At 48.9% G+C, this 15,228-nt stretch overlaps 1 protein-coding gene across 12 annotated transcripts in view; it reads right to left on the bottom strand.

Moving 5' to 3' along the window:
- The window catches only part of PTK2 (protein tyrosine kinase 2), a 223,555-nt gene that overhangs the window by 44,357 nt on the left and 163,970 nt on the right, over nt 1–15,228 (bottom strand). For 9 of the 12 annotated variants that reach the window (XM_066578748.1, XM_066578752.1, XM_066578749.1 and 6 more), the window contains 7 exons: nt 14,794–14,814; nt 11,995–12,092; nt 9,625–9,709; nt 6,510–6,610; nt 6,233–6,348; nt 4,083–4,183; nt 2,807–2,896 (listed from right to left, as the gene is read on the bottom strand). In XM_066578748.1, the coding sequence (XP_066434845.1) occupies nt 2,807–2,896; nt 4,083–4,183; nt 6,233–6,348; nt 6,510–6,610; nt 9,625–9,709; nt 11,995–12,092; nt 14,794–14,814 (612 nt within the window). The remainder of the gene's footprint in view (nt 1–2,806; nt 2,897–4,082; nt 4,184–6,232; nt 6,349–6,509; nt 6,611–9,624; nt 9,710–11,994; nt 12,093–14,793; nt 14,815–15,228) is intronic. The other 3 variants (XM_066578746.1, XM_066578747.1, XM_066578755.1) reach the window with 1 other exon arrangement.

The following is a 15,228-nucleotide window of genomic DNA, read 5'->3' as shown; positions in this document are numbered from 1 at the left end:
ACAGGGACTTAAAAAGTGCATTAAAAAAAGATAAATCTATTTTCAAAAATCCCAAAAAACGGAAGAACAGTGAGAAAAAAAATCGTACGTTCCCCAAAATGGTACCCATAAAAACTACAGCTCGTCACACAAGAAGCAAGCCCTCACAGAGCTCCGTCCATGGAAAAACCAAAAAGTTACAGGACTTTGAATGTAGTGATTAAAAAAGTAATAATTTCCAAACAATTTGGGTTTTTATTGCGGGAAAAGTGGAAAGAAAAAAAAAAGACATTTTTTAAAATCTGGTATCGTTGTAATAGTACCGACCGGCAGAAAAAATGTATTGTGTCAATGAAGCTGCATGGCGCATAAACAACCAAACGAACAATGGCAGAACTGATGTGTTTCCTCCCCCGCTGTCACAAAACAATTAATAAAGGTTTTACAATATAGTCTTATGTACCCCAAAAATGGCACCAATATAAACTACAGCTCGCCACACAGGAAGCGCCTCATGCAGCAGTGTCGACACATCAATAAAAAGTGGACATGAAAATTCCCCGAAAACGGTTGCGTCCCCAATGCCAATATAGGCCGTGTCATTAAGGGGTTAAGCATAGAAGGAGAAACCCATTAGCAGCAGCACAAATCTCTCCTGTTCTGAAGTTTGCAACAATGTATCGGTGCAGGTAAAAGCTTGGGGCGGTTGTCTGCACTAAACGCAACTGTGACAAACCCTCAGCTGCGAGAAGTAGAAGCTCTGTGCCGGGTAAGCGGATCTCAACTGAAACACAAGACCTCAAAGGGGCGCAGGGTATTCGGCTCACATGACACGCAGCGTATTCCGTGACTGAAATATGTGTATTCCCTGCGGATATCGGCTTTATTGTGCGCAGAAATACAGAGCGATCACTGGGGATTCACCAGCACTAGAAAGAAAAAGAAAAGGTGAAGAAGACGTCTCCCTCCTCCCTGCACGGATCCGCTTGTATCACGCGTATTCGCTGTGTATTTTTACCGCCCCACAGATCTGCATTGGACATTTCAGTCTGCAATCAGGACCAGAATAGTGACTTTTTTACATGCACATGTATGAAAACTGCAGGTCTGAACGTTCCAATGCAAGTCTATGGGGATAAAACACGCCCGTGTGAATGAGCCCTTAGACAGCTGCAGAACTCTTCATTGGGGTTTGTCAGGGCATGCTGGGAGTTGTAGTTTCAGAACAGCTGCAGCTTCATAGAAAACAGTTCCTCCATAAATGACGACTTGCTAAGAGCTGTAGATCAGCAATAGGAATCACCTTTCCGGCTCCTTTGTGGGACCAAAACATGTTTTGCAGGTTCATCTTCTAATTATCATCTAAGTATGATCATGGCCACATAGAGGGAACACGGGCGAGGGTCTACAGACAGACCACAGACCCCTGGGGATGAAAATACCAACACTTCCCCCCACATCCTCCCCAAAAGACAAGATAAGACCCAACCTGCACAGAACAGAGGAGGGAGCTGGGAGCTGCCCCTAGCCGTAGTTCCGGACCACCCAACAGCTCTGAATTTTAAGTACATAACGCTTAACCCTTTCCAATCCGAGGTCTTCTGACATTATGATTTAAGGGTATATAGCTCCGATGTTGTAAGACGTCCAACAGGGTTGTCTTGGGGTGCATTCACACAAGCGTGTGTGTACATAGGTGCGGTCAAACTGCATGTCCGCGTACGTGCAAAAACACGCGTAAATGTAGGTCCGTGTCCATTTCATTGAATTCAATGAATGGCTGAGCGCTGCCTGTGATTGGCTGAGCACTCAGTCAATCAGATACAGCCCTTTAGCAGGCAGGGATTTTAAATCCCTGCCTACTGAAAGAGATTCAGAGCAGTGCAGGGAGAAGATGCAGTTGGACGCGCCTGGGCCCCGGCAGTGGCGGAGAGGGGAGTATTTATATATTTTTTTTAAATTTTTAACACATTTTAGGGATGCGTTTCAGGGAAGGGCTTATATTTAAAGCCCTTCCCCGATAATCCCTGCAGGGCTTGCCAGCAACCCATTGCTTTCAATTTGGGCTGCAGAAGCGCCGGTCCCATTGAAAGCAATGGGGGAACATCGCGATCCTCTGCCACAGCTGTGGCAGGGGAATTCTTTAGCCCTGCGGGCAAGTCCCCTTGTCACTGAACACTGTGACAGTGCTGTTACATTGTTCAGTGACAAGGGGACTTCCCGGGGGGAATATTGAAGCACAGCACGGACCTATGATGCACGCATGTCCTATGTTTCGCAGTACACGCGTTTGCAGGTACATGTGAACACACCATAGGGAACCAATGGTTCTAATAGACGCGTGTTTTTGTACGCACACGCTCGTCTGAATGCACCCTGATGTATAACGGCAGAAAAAGAGTAGCTCCCCCTAGGAAACCCAGGATACATATTGGATTGGAAAGGGTTAAGAGTTAGTGTGGCGTTAAACAGGGTGATAGTATGAATAGTTGCTGAGAATGAAAGGGTCAAATAGCAACCCCCCCCCGCTGTGCAGGAAACTGCTAAACAGCCCCATTAAAGTGAAGCATGCCAACTTATCCTTGCAGGGCTGGTTGTGCAGATGGAAGGTTTAACGCTGCGCCCTCCACATGTTGTGTGCCAACACGTTACTCCTAGAGGTATGATACTGTTTACAGCCCGTTCTCTCCTTAGGGTGTACAACTAGGCAGAAATGCCCAGCGTTACCATCTGGGTAAACCAGTGTGCTTGTTCTTTAACCCGGCGCCCGGAGGGCACGTCTACAAATGTAGGGTATTACTTACAGCTAATTATCATATCCACTCACCGAACATCCACACGTCACTCGCAGAGGTAAAACGCCGGAAGTTAATGGACTCTGGAGCCATCCATTTAATAGGAAGTTTACCTTTGGAAGCTGCATAACAAGAAAAACATGGATGTTAGATCAGTAACTGGAAAAACGGACAAAAATACTAACTGGGAGAACTGAAAAATGTTCACAAAAACACAAAATGAGTGACGGTACAAATCGTACAGAAGCTCTGAATCACTATACGAATCGCTGCAGGTGCTTTCTGGAAATAGCAAGGGTGTTATAGCTGTGAATGAAGCTTAAAGGGATTTTCCAGGACTTTACTACTGACGACCTATGCCCAAGATAAATCATCAATAGCTGATTGGTGGGGGTCTGCCACTGATCAGCTGAATTCAATGGGAGCTGCAACTGCAGTACCAACCCTGGCCACTGCGCTACAAACAATGCACTGACAGTGGGCTCAGTCATCAGCTGATCGGCAGTGATCCCAGGTGGCTGACCCCTGAAGATAAACTATTGATGACTTATCCTGAAGCCCGGTCCTGGAATACTCCTTTAATAAGCTTTCTAATATAATCTAGGTTTTAATCTCTCACTCTTTTTACAATCCGTTTGCTGACAGTTAGGAGAAGCCTGGAAAAAAATAAAATCATAAAGCAGTATTCGCCAAAAGTGAATCTTTTGTTAGTGTGTCACAGTTGGAGCAGCACATGGCAGGATAGGTTTTGAAGCCTGTGTTACCATTCACTGACAGAAGGCAGAGGGTTTGAAAATATAGAAGGACCGAAGCAACGGATATCGGAAAGCGTGCACATCTCTTCATAAGGCCAGTTTCATAGGTGCACAAAGTGTAGCGGGCTGACCACAGTTCTACTGGCCAAGGAACCTATGATGCTGTGGGTTCAGGGTCCGTAGACCCTCGGGTGGGCTAGGAATTCCCCCAATTTTGGGTGTAAGCCACGCTCGTGTGAAACTAGCCTTAGAAAAGTTTTGCCAGATGGTAGAATCCCTGTGAGTGGCAGGACAAGGCCTCTGGCCCACTGGCATACTTGGGGCATTGTGCTGTGGATGGCACATAGAGACTCTGCCAGATGACCAACAGTCCGCATGAAAAGCCTCATGGCAAGTCCTATGTGTCCGTTTCACGATGAGAAGACATACATGCCAATGTGCTGTGTGTATCTGACAGCAGACAGACGGGTGTCCCTGTGTGACCCAGGTCTCTCGGATGCATTTCACATTACAGTAAGTGCGCACCTACCCGAAGACGTATTACATTCCTCACCTTTATAATATGTACTGTCCTCCATATACCGCGAAAGTCCAAAATCTCCTAACTGCACGCAGTCGGTAGTCGAGACCAACACGTTCCTAGCTGCGATATCCCTGAGAGATAAAACAGCACGATCAACAGAGGTCAGTGTGGTGTATATAACAGGTATATACTGTGTGTAACAGATTAACCGTTAGCACAGCACCCCCATCTGCAGGACATCACTCCCTGCAGCGGACAACAACCAATCACATAGGAGTCTGGATATCAGCGGCCGGATCTTCACTGCTCACACCTCTCTGGTGTCATCCAGATAGAAAAGCTGCGATCACACACAGCGGAATTGGGGTCACTTCTCTGCAATGGAAGATCCGCGCCGATGCTGCAACAAATGAAGCATCAAAGCCGGCATTGGTCGGTGCAGACGCAGAGCAGAGTTAACCCTTTCAATTGTAAGTGTGAAATCCGGTGTGAATCCACGGCAAGAACCGCTAAAAAAATATCTGAATTTTGGTGTAGATCTGCACCAAAAAATGTGCGTGAACGCACCCCTAAGGGCTTATTGTGACAAGAGTGTTTGATTGCGGTCTGTGTAAAACTGTGTTATACCCTCTGGTGGACATAAGGCAATACTTGGGATGCCCATTCAATGGCACTTGTTATCCAGCTCATATCGAGCCATATAGAAAGCACCCTTGGAGCAGTCATTAAAGGGGTTTTCCAGGATTAGGATATTGATGAGATTCATGATTTGTAATATTCCTTTAAGAGTTAATAATGCCTTCGATGTTCTCAGGTTATCCATCAGTATTTGTCTGTTGGCAGTTCATCGCCCGAGACAAAGTTGTGCCCATAATTCACTTGAAGGGTGATGGGACTGAGGAGTCTGTTCTTTCAAGAAAATAAAAATAAAAATCATGCATTTACACACAATCACCAGTAGAGGTCCCCACTTGCCTGTGTTATATAAATCATGGCAAGTAATACAGGGCAGCTTCTGCACCTTGGCATTTGCTTTATATATACCAGGGGCGTCGGTACGAGGGGTGCAGAGGCAGCAGTCGCATTTAAGCCCTGATGACTTAGGGGGCCCACAAGCCCCTCCGCCACATACGTAGACACTATTATTAATGGCACAAGGTAACTGGGGGCGCTGTTATAGAATTTGCATTGGGACCAAAAAGCTTTAAGTTACACTACTGTTATTTATACGTGATCCATACGGAGTGTAATTCTCCCCGTGACCCCAAAGCATAAAATCACGTGATAAGATTTCCGTGGATCAGTTTCAGTGTGAATCCACATTAGATGGAAAATCCAGCAATCAGAGTGACTTCCAGCGAGGCCGGTCATCGGTGCCAGACTAGCCGGGGTCTCTCTGCCGACCACAGGGGGGTTTCTCATGAAACGGTGTGGAGCGTATACCGAGAAAGGCGCGATCGAGGAAAACATCCAGCGAAAGGGGATCCTGTGGACGGAAACAACTCATCACCGAAAGGGGTCGGAGGAGGATGTCAGGAATCGTTCTGACCAACAGGCTGCACAGTCAGCTGAATACAACGCTGGAGCTCCAACTAACGTGTCCGAATGCACAACTCGCCGTTCCTTAGCAGGGATAATTGTAACAGCAGACGACCAGTTCCAGCGCCATTGTGTCTAAGAGAAACAGAAAGGTGAGACTCCAGCGGGCAAAAGAGCGCAAAACTTGTATCACTGAGCAGCAGGAAAACATCTCCTGGTCAGATGATCCAGAAGTCTGTTGCCCCGTGCTGAGAGGAGGTCAGAATTTGGCGCAAGCAGCATGAATTGCTGACCCCTTCCTGTCAGCTGGTCAGAACATGTCAGCACCGCCATCTAATCTGCGGCAACTACAAGAAGCTTCCTGTCCGCAGGGGCCGATATTTCTGCAGAACAATTTCATCACCGAATGGGATCTACACCACGATGATCTGCTGCGGATCTGAAGGCCAAAGAAGGTCCAACGTACTGCTAGATGGGGGGGCTAATCAGGGGTCCGGTCAGTGTATGAGCTGCATATCACGCATCAACATGAATATTACATCTCTGTAGTCTTCGGTTTCCTTCTGCACACTGCAATCAAATGTAACAAGGAAGTCTTCTCTACACGATGTGAATGTAGCAGAGGACGCTGCGGATCTCACCTGTGTACAAAGCGCTTGCTCTCCAGGTAGGCCAATGCTGTGCTGAGCTGGTAGGCATACAGGATCAGCGATGCCAGGTCCAGGTTGTATTTTCGGACTTGTAGGAAAGATCGCAGCTGGGAAAGGAGGAGAAAAGCAACAAAATGTAGCGCAGATTCTCAACCACAGGTAATGCCACAAAGCTTCAGAACTTCCATTATATGAGCTCCAGCGGGTGCGAAGAAACAGCTTATTCCACTGTGATCTGTGAGTGGATGCAACGACCGCCGTGGCTTACCTCCCCCAGAGTACACAGCTCCATGATGATCCACACCGGGTTCTCTGTGATCACTCCAATCAATTTCACAATATGCGGATGATCGAACTGGCGCATCGTTACTGCAGAGAGAGGATGCCAATCATATAATGTAGCGGAGCAGGGTAACCTCCAGCTCACAGGCTGGTATGCCAGTATCAGCACCACCTGGGGGAATTCTAGGGAGCCCACAAATATGGGGCGACTTACTACTACCCGTCTCATGCATATAAAGCTAAAGCATTTGTAAGGTGAAGGTTCGACAGCATTAATAAACTGCGCATCAATTCAGCATCACTGTTTTATGATCGTCACTTGTTGTCAGTGAATGGAAGAAAACATTTCTATCCAGACAATCCTGATTGACACAGGTGCGGGACTCGTTACAGCGTGTCAGTGGTCGCTTTCTTGCGCACGTACCATTCCCCCGCCTAATTGCACCACGTTAAAAGAGGAAATGTATATGTGCACCTCCTTCAGAGGGCTGCAACCCAAATACCGTAGTCTCAATCAATCAGACTTCAGTCAACGGCTGAACCATCCGAGTGCACTGAGACGGGTACACAGGTGCCAACGATATGGACTGCCACCCGGATCTCATCTCAGGGCCGACAAAGCCTCCTTCAGCAGGCAGGATAATCTTATCTTGGACTTGACCTGGCGCCCCTCTACCGAAGTGACAGGGGCGCCCCCACGACTATGAGGTGATTGAAGACATCCTTGGCTTATGGTGTAATGGGGACCCCACAACTGTTCCACTTGATTTATTAATGGTTGTCCTTCGTCCAGCTCAGAGGGCCGACCCTTTTTGATATTCAATGTCTCTATTTACAGGTAGAACCTGCGCCCCTCGGCCCCTCACAAAGCTTACGATCCGCTCTCCACCTCCCACTCAAATGATAGAAAACGATTGGGCAGATTTACTAATCCTGTCTACAAATTAGACGGTGCAAACTTACATGGGGCGATTATCATCCAAAGAATCGCTGGAAACAGCCATTTGGGGCGATAGTCATGCCATGTACATATGGCCGCCAACAGGGCGCTTATCAGTCACCTAGCTTGTAGCAGAACTACAAATCAAGCGACTATCAGTGTAAACAGGCAGTCATTTAGGAAAAACTGCTTGCTAGCACAGAATGGAAACGGTCGGCAGGAAGAGATCTCTGGCGCGCTCTGCCTCCATTGTCTGAACTATCAGACTTGTGAGTCTGCGGGACGGCAGAGGCTTCATGTAAAGGCACTTCTAGACTAGACAGTCCTAAAATGCCCCATATTAATCACAGTGACTGCGGGATGAGAGATCTGCTGAGTTTTAACCCCTTCAGTGGCAGGTTTATTATTACCATGTCAGCGCAGCAAGCCACGGAGATTTTCCTGAGGTAATTCGAAGTGGTGGATGTGCACAGTGGCACAAAAACAGTGCGTCCTGGCCGGCGGTGTAATAACTTTATTATGTTGAACAGACAGCGGTAGTCTTCAGCACTGAGCTATCCACGGAAATCATCTGGGGATTGTACTTCATACTCAGCGCAGCAAGCCCCCGAGAGTTCCCTAACATAATTCCAAGTGGTAAAGGTGCACAGTGGCTGCGTCCCCCGACCGGCAGGAAAACATAGATTATAACTTTATTAGTTGACTGATAGCACTAGTGTCCCGCACATTTCTGCACTGCGCTGTCTGTCAACTAATAAAGCTATGACACAGTTCTCCCACACCCAGGACACACAGTAACTGCGCCACTGCACTACTTTGACAGTTGGTATTATGGCAGGGAAATCTCCTGGAAGATTTCAGATGACAGCTCAATGCTCTGCACATTTCAGCACTAGAGCTGTCCACGGAAATCTTCTGGGGTTTACCTGCATGGTCAGTGCAGCAAGCCCCAGAGATTTTCTGGGCGTGCCACTCTAGGGCTGAAGACTGTCTAGTCTAACTGTATCCCACCTAGCCTATTAGTTGGCATAATTTGCACCACAACATTTAAGCTACGTGCCTTTGTTGGACAAGAAAACATCAATTCTCAATAGGAAATCTGCCTCACTCCGCGTCCCCCGGCACAGCCTGCCCCCCACTCCGCGTCCCCCCGGCACAGCCTGCCCCCCACTCCGCGTCCCCCCGCACAGCCTGCCCCCCACTCCACGCGCCCCCCGCTCCACGCGCCCCCCGCACAGCCTGCCCCACTCCGCGCGCCCCCCGCACAGCCTGCCCCACTCTGCGCGTCCCCCCGCACAGCCTGCCCCACTCTGCGCGTCCCCCCGCACAGCCTGCCCCACTCTGCGCGTCCCCCCGCACAGCCTGCCCCACTCTGCGCGTCCCCCCGGCACAGCCTGCCCCACTCTGCGCGTCCCCCCGGCACAGCCTGCCCCACTCCGCGTCCCCCGGCACAGCCTGCCCCAGTCTATCCTATGTTGCCCTTGGATAAGAGAATCAACATATCCACATTATACAGGGAAGAGAAGAACCGAAAAGATAGAAAATAGTGCGTCTGTGTGACACGGGAGGGCTAATCCTCCAGCTCTCGGGGAAGACATAAGCTGCTGTCACTGCAGAGGCTCCAGACGGTCAATTAGTTCTCATTAAATCGCTTTTTAATTCCTTTTGCCGCGGGAACGTTCAGCCAGAGCAGGATGATGGCGGTTTTGTCACTAAGCTACGAATAAAGATAACGCAGCTTTAAATACTTCTGACCTGCCTCTACAAAGCCGACACGTCTGCAGCGAGCGCCTGTCACCGGCGCAGATAACTGCAACGGCATAATATGATCCCCCATAATTGTAAATCCTCTAATATGGGAGGTGAAGAACTTACAGGATCCTTCTGGTAATTCCAGCTCAAAAACTTCTTGACAACCTTTGCAAGGCTCTGCAATCCCTTCACTGCTCCCTGTTATCAGCCATTTCAGGCTGGGGAGAGGTTGACTGAAGTGTTATGTAATGCGATTACTGATATGACATCAAAGGGAAGAAAACCCTCCATACTCTGGATGCTCATTGGCCAAGAAACACATTGGAATCTATTGTTCTCTGTTAACTGCCACTTCAGGCTGGGGAGAGGATGAATGAGTTAACCAAAGAGAAACAGGTGAAAAACTTACAGGCCTCTTGTAAGAACTTCTCTCTCACACTGTCCGATGTGCAGTTCTTACACGTTTTGATAGCGACCGCCATAGCTGGATTTTCCTGGGGAGGTAAAACACGAAGCGTTAGTGAGGCGGGAGCGGCCGGCGGCTCGGGGTGCGCTCACAGCCGAAAGGCTGCACAACTTCTCTAACGGAAAATTCAGCTGCAAGTTCCGCACCCAAAACAGCGTCAAAATCTGCCATGCTGGTGTGTAATCAATAGCAGAGGTCAGACCATACCGCACTCCTCTCGCCCAGTACCTGGCGGCTCCAGCGAGCGCAGCACCGCTGGCCAAGTGATAAGTGGCCTCACCTGACCAACGGCGCTCTGTCGCTAGAGGCCACTGGGTACCAGGCGACAGGGTGCTCTCACAGAGCGAAGACCTCGGGGTGAGGGGAGCGCCATCTTTTGAGATCAGCTGCAGCCATGCAGTTGATTCCGAGCCCAAATCTGCACCGTTGGTGCAAATTTTAACTCTGTTTTGAATGCAGAATTTGCCGCTGCAGAAATTCCACAGCGTTTCCACTAAATGTAAACCTGCCTTTAGAGGGTTTCTTCGTATGCAAATTAAGTTTAATCATTAAATAATTAAAGCTCTGTAAGGGTGGGTTTACACAGGCCGATAATCGCCCAAGCAAGTGGTCAAAAGAGTGATTCGGCACGACTGTGGCGTGTAAACATGGGAACTGTCAGGCAAGAACACGACAATCGCTCACTTGCTGGAGTCGCTTGGTTTTTAGCTCCAAGTGACAATCGGCCCACATAAAAGAGCAGACATGCATCTATGAACGACTGCCTGTTTACTCTGAATAAGGGCCGGCAACCAGAGGAGATCTGCAGCCGCGGCGCCTCCATTCAGTGATTATCTGCTCTGCGTGTAAGCGCTGGAGCAATAATCGTTGGGACGGCTGTGGGGCGCCCATCAGTCATCCAGTGGAAAGCAGCCCTAACTTTCTAATAGATTGCGTTTCTAGGTGTCATTTTCAAGATCTCTGCTTGTGGTCAGCGAATGGATGCTGCTGTAGGGGTCATCCAAGGACAGGAATACGCTATCGAGTACGGGTCCAGCTTCTCCACTCCAGGCCCAGTTCCACCACCAGGTCACGTGATAAGGAGTCTTCCTCGTTATCAGTGACATCATTGCAGGGGGTTGGCTGTTCTACTTATTGCAATACCTAATCCAGACCCCTTCTTTGCCTCCACATCAGCCATGACAGAGAAGGGGCTGGCTTAGTTATTGAAATGAGCTGAAAACAACCAGCCGCCTGCAGATAAAGTCAGCAACAAGGCGAAGAGGGAAGAGGACGGCATACCAAGTGACCCGGGTTGCAACTGGGCCAGAAGCGGACGTGTTGGCATTACCGGACCCAAAATCGATCAGTCCACTATTTCCCTCCCTGAATAACCCCTTTAACCTGCCCAATGCTTCCACACAGGCTGGACAATCCTATGTAAGATGTACTGATACATTGTTGCAAAGTATCAGGACAAGAGATATTTGTGCTGCTGATGTTTTTACCTTACAGAGGATTGCCTGGACTGGATACAATGTAACAAACCCTCAGCTGTGAGATTATGTCTGTATAGATTGTCCGGGTTTATTCCTCGATGTGATTTTTATGTTAAAGGGGTTGTCCCGCGCCGAAACGGGTTTTTTGTTTTTTTTAACGCCCCCCCCCCCCCCCCCCCCCGTTCGGCGCGAGACAACCCCGATGCAGGGGTTAAAAAAACAACCCGCACAGTGCTTACCTGAATCCCGGTGGTCCGGCGTCTTCATACTTACCTGCTGAAGATGGCCGCCGGGATCCTCTGTCTCCGTGGACCGCAGGGCTTCTGTGCGGTCCATTGCCGATTCCAGCCTCCTGATTGGCTGGAATCGGCACGTGACGTGGCGGAGCTACACGGAGCTGGCATTCTACACGAGCGGCCCCATAGAAGACTGCAGAAGACCCGGACTGCGCAAGCGCGGCTAATTTGGCCATCGGAGGGCGAAAATTAGTCGGCACCATGGAGACGAGGACGCCAGCAACGGAGCAGGTAAGTATAAAACTTTTTATAACTTCTGTATGGCTCATAATTAATGCACAATGTACATTACAAAGTGCATTAATATGGCCATACAGAAGTGTATAGACCCACTTGCTGCCGCGGGACAACCCCTTTAATCCTGTACAAATTATAATGTACGTACCAGAAAACTTGAATTTTCATAACAAAGAGGATATGACTGACGGTGCAGAATCACCAAGACTGGAGGAACCGCTCTCAAGTCAGAAGTATTTCAGTACTACAACCCCCAACCTCCAATATACAAGCCTGCAGAGGAATACACTGCAAGCACTTACCGGGCTCATGTAGACCCCCTGGTGCACATCGCCGAACTGCCCTTCCCCTATACATCGTCCCAGCTCGATCCGGTCCCTCTGGATCTCGTAGTCGCCCGCTGTCAGGACAGACAAGTCATTTACAAGAGAGGTGCGGCATCAGCCCATGTAATGTACACAGCACACATGCCAAGGACATACAGAATCACACAGACTACACGCACCGCAACTAAAGGAGCGCTACAGTTCTGTGTTAATAAAGTGAAATCTCTGGATAAGAAAAAGTTCTGTCACTTTCTAATCTACTTTGTGTTACAAGATCCCTGCCTGCTGTCAGTGAATACAAGTGCTCATGGTTTACATGGGATCTGAAGATAACAAGAGAGATCTGATACATTGAAGCAAGCCTGCAGCTGTGGGAGCAGCAGATCTGCAAGATGGGTTGCTATTCACTACACATGGTCGAAAAAAAATGTTTAATCACTGACAGCAAGCAGAGGGGAACCTAAAATTAAGTATTGTTAGACGGTTACAGAACTTCTAATGCGATGTTGTACCTTTACTGACAGCTGGACCTTTACTAAACCGCTAATGAGGAACCTTCTTAGTCCTACTGAATGCTCTACTACAGGCACACCACACCAGCCGCAGGGGAAGCATTTGTTGCACCAGTCATAAGTGAGATTAGCAGTCCTCCACTGGCACACGTGGGATGCCACCACAGGGGCACTGGACAAGGACAGGGCCCAGCAAGTGCCAGGACCTTGTGTATGGCAGCGCTTCAGTGCGGAGGATCCGGGAGCGGTAAGGATTTCCAGGACCTATGGAGCTCAGTGAGTTTAGGGGTCCAGCCTAAAGTCTGCACAAGCTTATGGGCGTGGTTTTGAATCTTAATGAGTTTAGGGGTGTGGTCAAGAGTCTCCAAGAGTTTGGGGTCTGCACAAGTTTAGGGGTCTGTATTGGAGATCAAACAACTGGAAAAACAGAGCAAAAGCGAAAAACATGGAGGGAAGTCACCTTTAGGGACACCGAGGGTCGTGAACCACTAAACAGCTAACATCATGAGTTTCAGCCACTGCCTGGGGTTCTAATTTTGGGGTCTGGCCTTCCTACTAACAGATCTAGATGTGGACAGTTTTACAATGTTTGTGAAGACCTCCACACGGGACGCATCTGCGCTTAGATGTGGATTCATTGTGCACTCGTTTGCAGGTATGGAATCCATAGCGTACATCAGTGTTCCCCAACTCCAGTCCTCAGCGCCCCCTACAGGTCAGGTCTTCAGGATTTCCTCATTGTTACACAGGTGATGTAATTATTGTCGGTGCCTCAGACATTGCCACAGGTGTTCGTACTATAGGATATCCTGAAAACATGACCTGTTGGGGGTCCCTGAGGACTGGAGTTGGGAAACACGGGCGTACATCGACCTGCTGCAAACCCTAAGGCCTCATGTCCACGGGCAAAAGAAGAATTAAGATCCGCAGCGGATTTTAACTCTTCTCCCGTGCGCAGATCCGCACCCCATAGGGATGCATTGACCACCCGCGGGTAGATAAATACCCACGGATGGTCAATAAAAGTGATTTTAAAAAAAAATGGAGCATGAAAAAATCTGGACCATGCTCCATTTTCATGCGGGTCTCCCACGGGGACGGCTCCCACGGGCTTCTATTGAAGCCTATGGAAGCCGTCCGGATCCGCGGGAGACCTAAAATAGGAATTTAAAAGAATTTACCCATCCGGAGCGGGCCGGGAAGGTCTTCTCTTCCTCACGGCCGGATCTTTCTTGCTTCGGCTCGGCGGATGTGCCCGGCGCATGCGCGCGGCACGTCGGCGACGTGCTGCAGCCGTGACGAATTCATCCGCCGGCCGAAAAAGAAGATCCGGCCGTGAGGAAGAGAAGACTTTCCCCGCCCGCTACGGATGGGTAAATTCTTTTAAATTCCTATTTTCAGTGCTCATGTCCGCGGGGCAGGAGGGACCCGCTGCAGATTCTCCATGTAGAATCCGTAGCGGGCCTGATTTTCCCCGTGGACATGAGGCCTTAAGTCAGAAGCACAGGTCAGTTTACACTGCGGACTCGTTGCGTTGCTGGTGGATGGGATGTCTGGATCTCTCGCCCAGTTGGTTTGTACTGTAACGCACGACATATCATCCACGTGCAAAAGACCCAACATAAACTCCATGTGTGAACATAGCCTCAAGGCTCGGACCTTCCCTTGGCTGCAGATCCAGGTAAGTGTACTTTACTAAAACTAATGGAGAACCCGTGAGCTACACCCCGGCATATCAACGAGACGCGGGCGTCATCTGTAATGTGAAGTCCCTTTTACGGGGCATCGAGCAGTGTAAACGCATGCAGAGAAATAATGCTCAGCTGATGGGATCCTTCATGCAGACCATAAATGCATCGTAGATCTGCGCTGCATCTGCCTGGTTATTGTGCATGGAGGTGGTCAGAACGATCCCCGGCGCGCTGAGCCTCCATTCACTGAGCAATCCTCGCCCCTGTGTAAAGGCACAGGAGTGATCATCACTGGGATGGCTTGTGCATAGCTGTCCTGTGTAAAAGGGACTTCAATTCTTGCTGTCCTCAGTCACCACTAGGGGGAGCTCACAGTATACCATTTCACTATGGAGCATATACAGTATGCAGTGAGCTCCCCCTAGTGGTGGCCACAGGCATACCATCTCTAGAGGACAGCGCTGAGACAAGAGAAATCCACTGTAACACCCTAAACTCAATGCAATATAAAGGAAGCAACACACATCACTTCAGAGCGCACTGCACACACAAGTCACACACGGAGCTGTTACCTTCATCTAATCCATAGCTTTCTGAATGGCATTTAGAGAGGGAATAGAAAACAATCTACCTTAAGACAATGAACAGTACGCATGACAATATAGACATCACCAACCGAACTGCGACAAACGAGATGTGAAACAATGCAACAAGTTAAGGGAAGAGGTTCCCATCTGTAACACTACAATACTGATACTCCAGTCACATCTAAAGCTGCATTAAACATTCTGATGGCTTCCTGCTGAGCGTGTAGTGCACTGCGAGACCGCACGATAGTTTCACAGACCCAGACTGTCAGGTTGTATTTCTGAAAGCAAAGCATCACTCAACCCCAGATGAATTGTGAATGCAGCTCTGGATGTGACTTGAGGACACGTGATGTAAAACACAAAAAATAGCACACAAGTAGTAAAATATTTGAAAGTTTGGGGGGTTTTAAGCAAATT

This window comes from Eleutherodactylus coqui, chromosome 9 (genome assembly GCF_035609145.1).
Source record: "Eleutherodactylus coqui strain aEleCoq1 chromosome 9, aEleCoq1.hap1, whole genome shotgun sequence".
Classification (NCBI taxonomy): domain Eukaryota; kingdom Metazoa; phylum Chordata; class Amphibia; order Anura; family Eleutherodactylidae; genus Eleutherodactylus; species Eleutherodactylus coqui.
The sequence above is the reverse complement of the archived record's forward strand: the minus strand, read 5'-3'. Positions and strand labels throughout refer to the sequence as shown.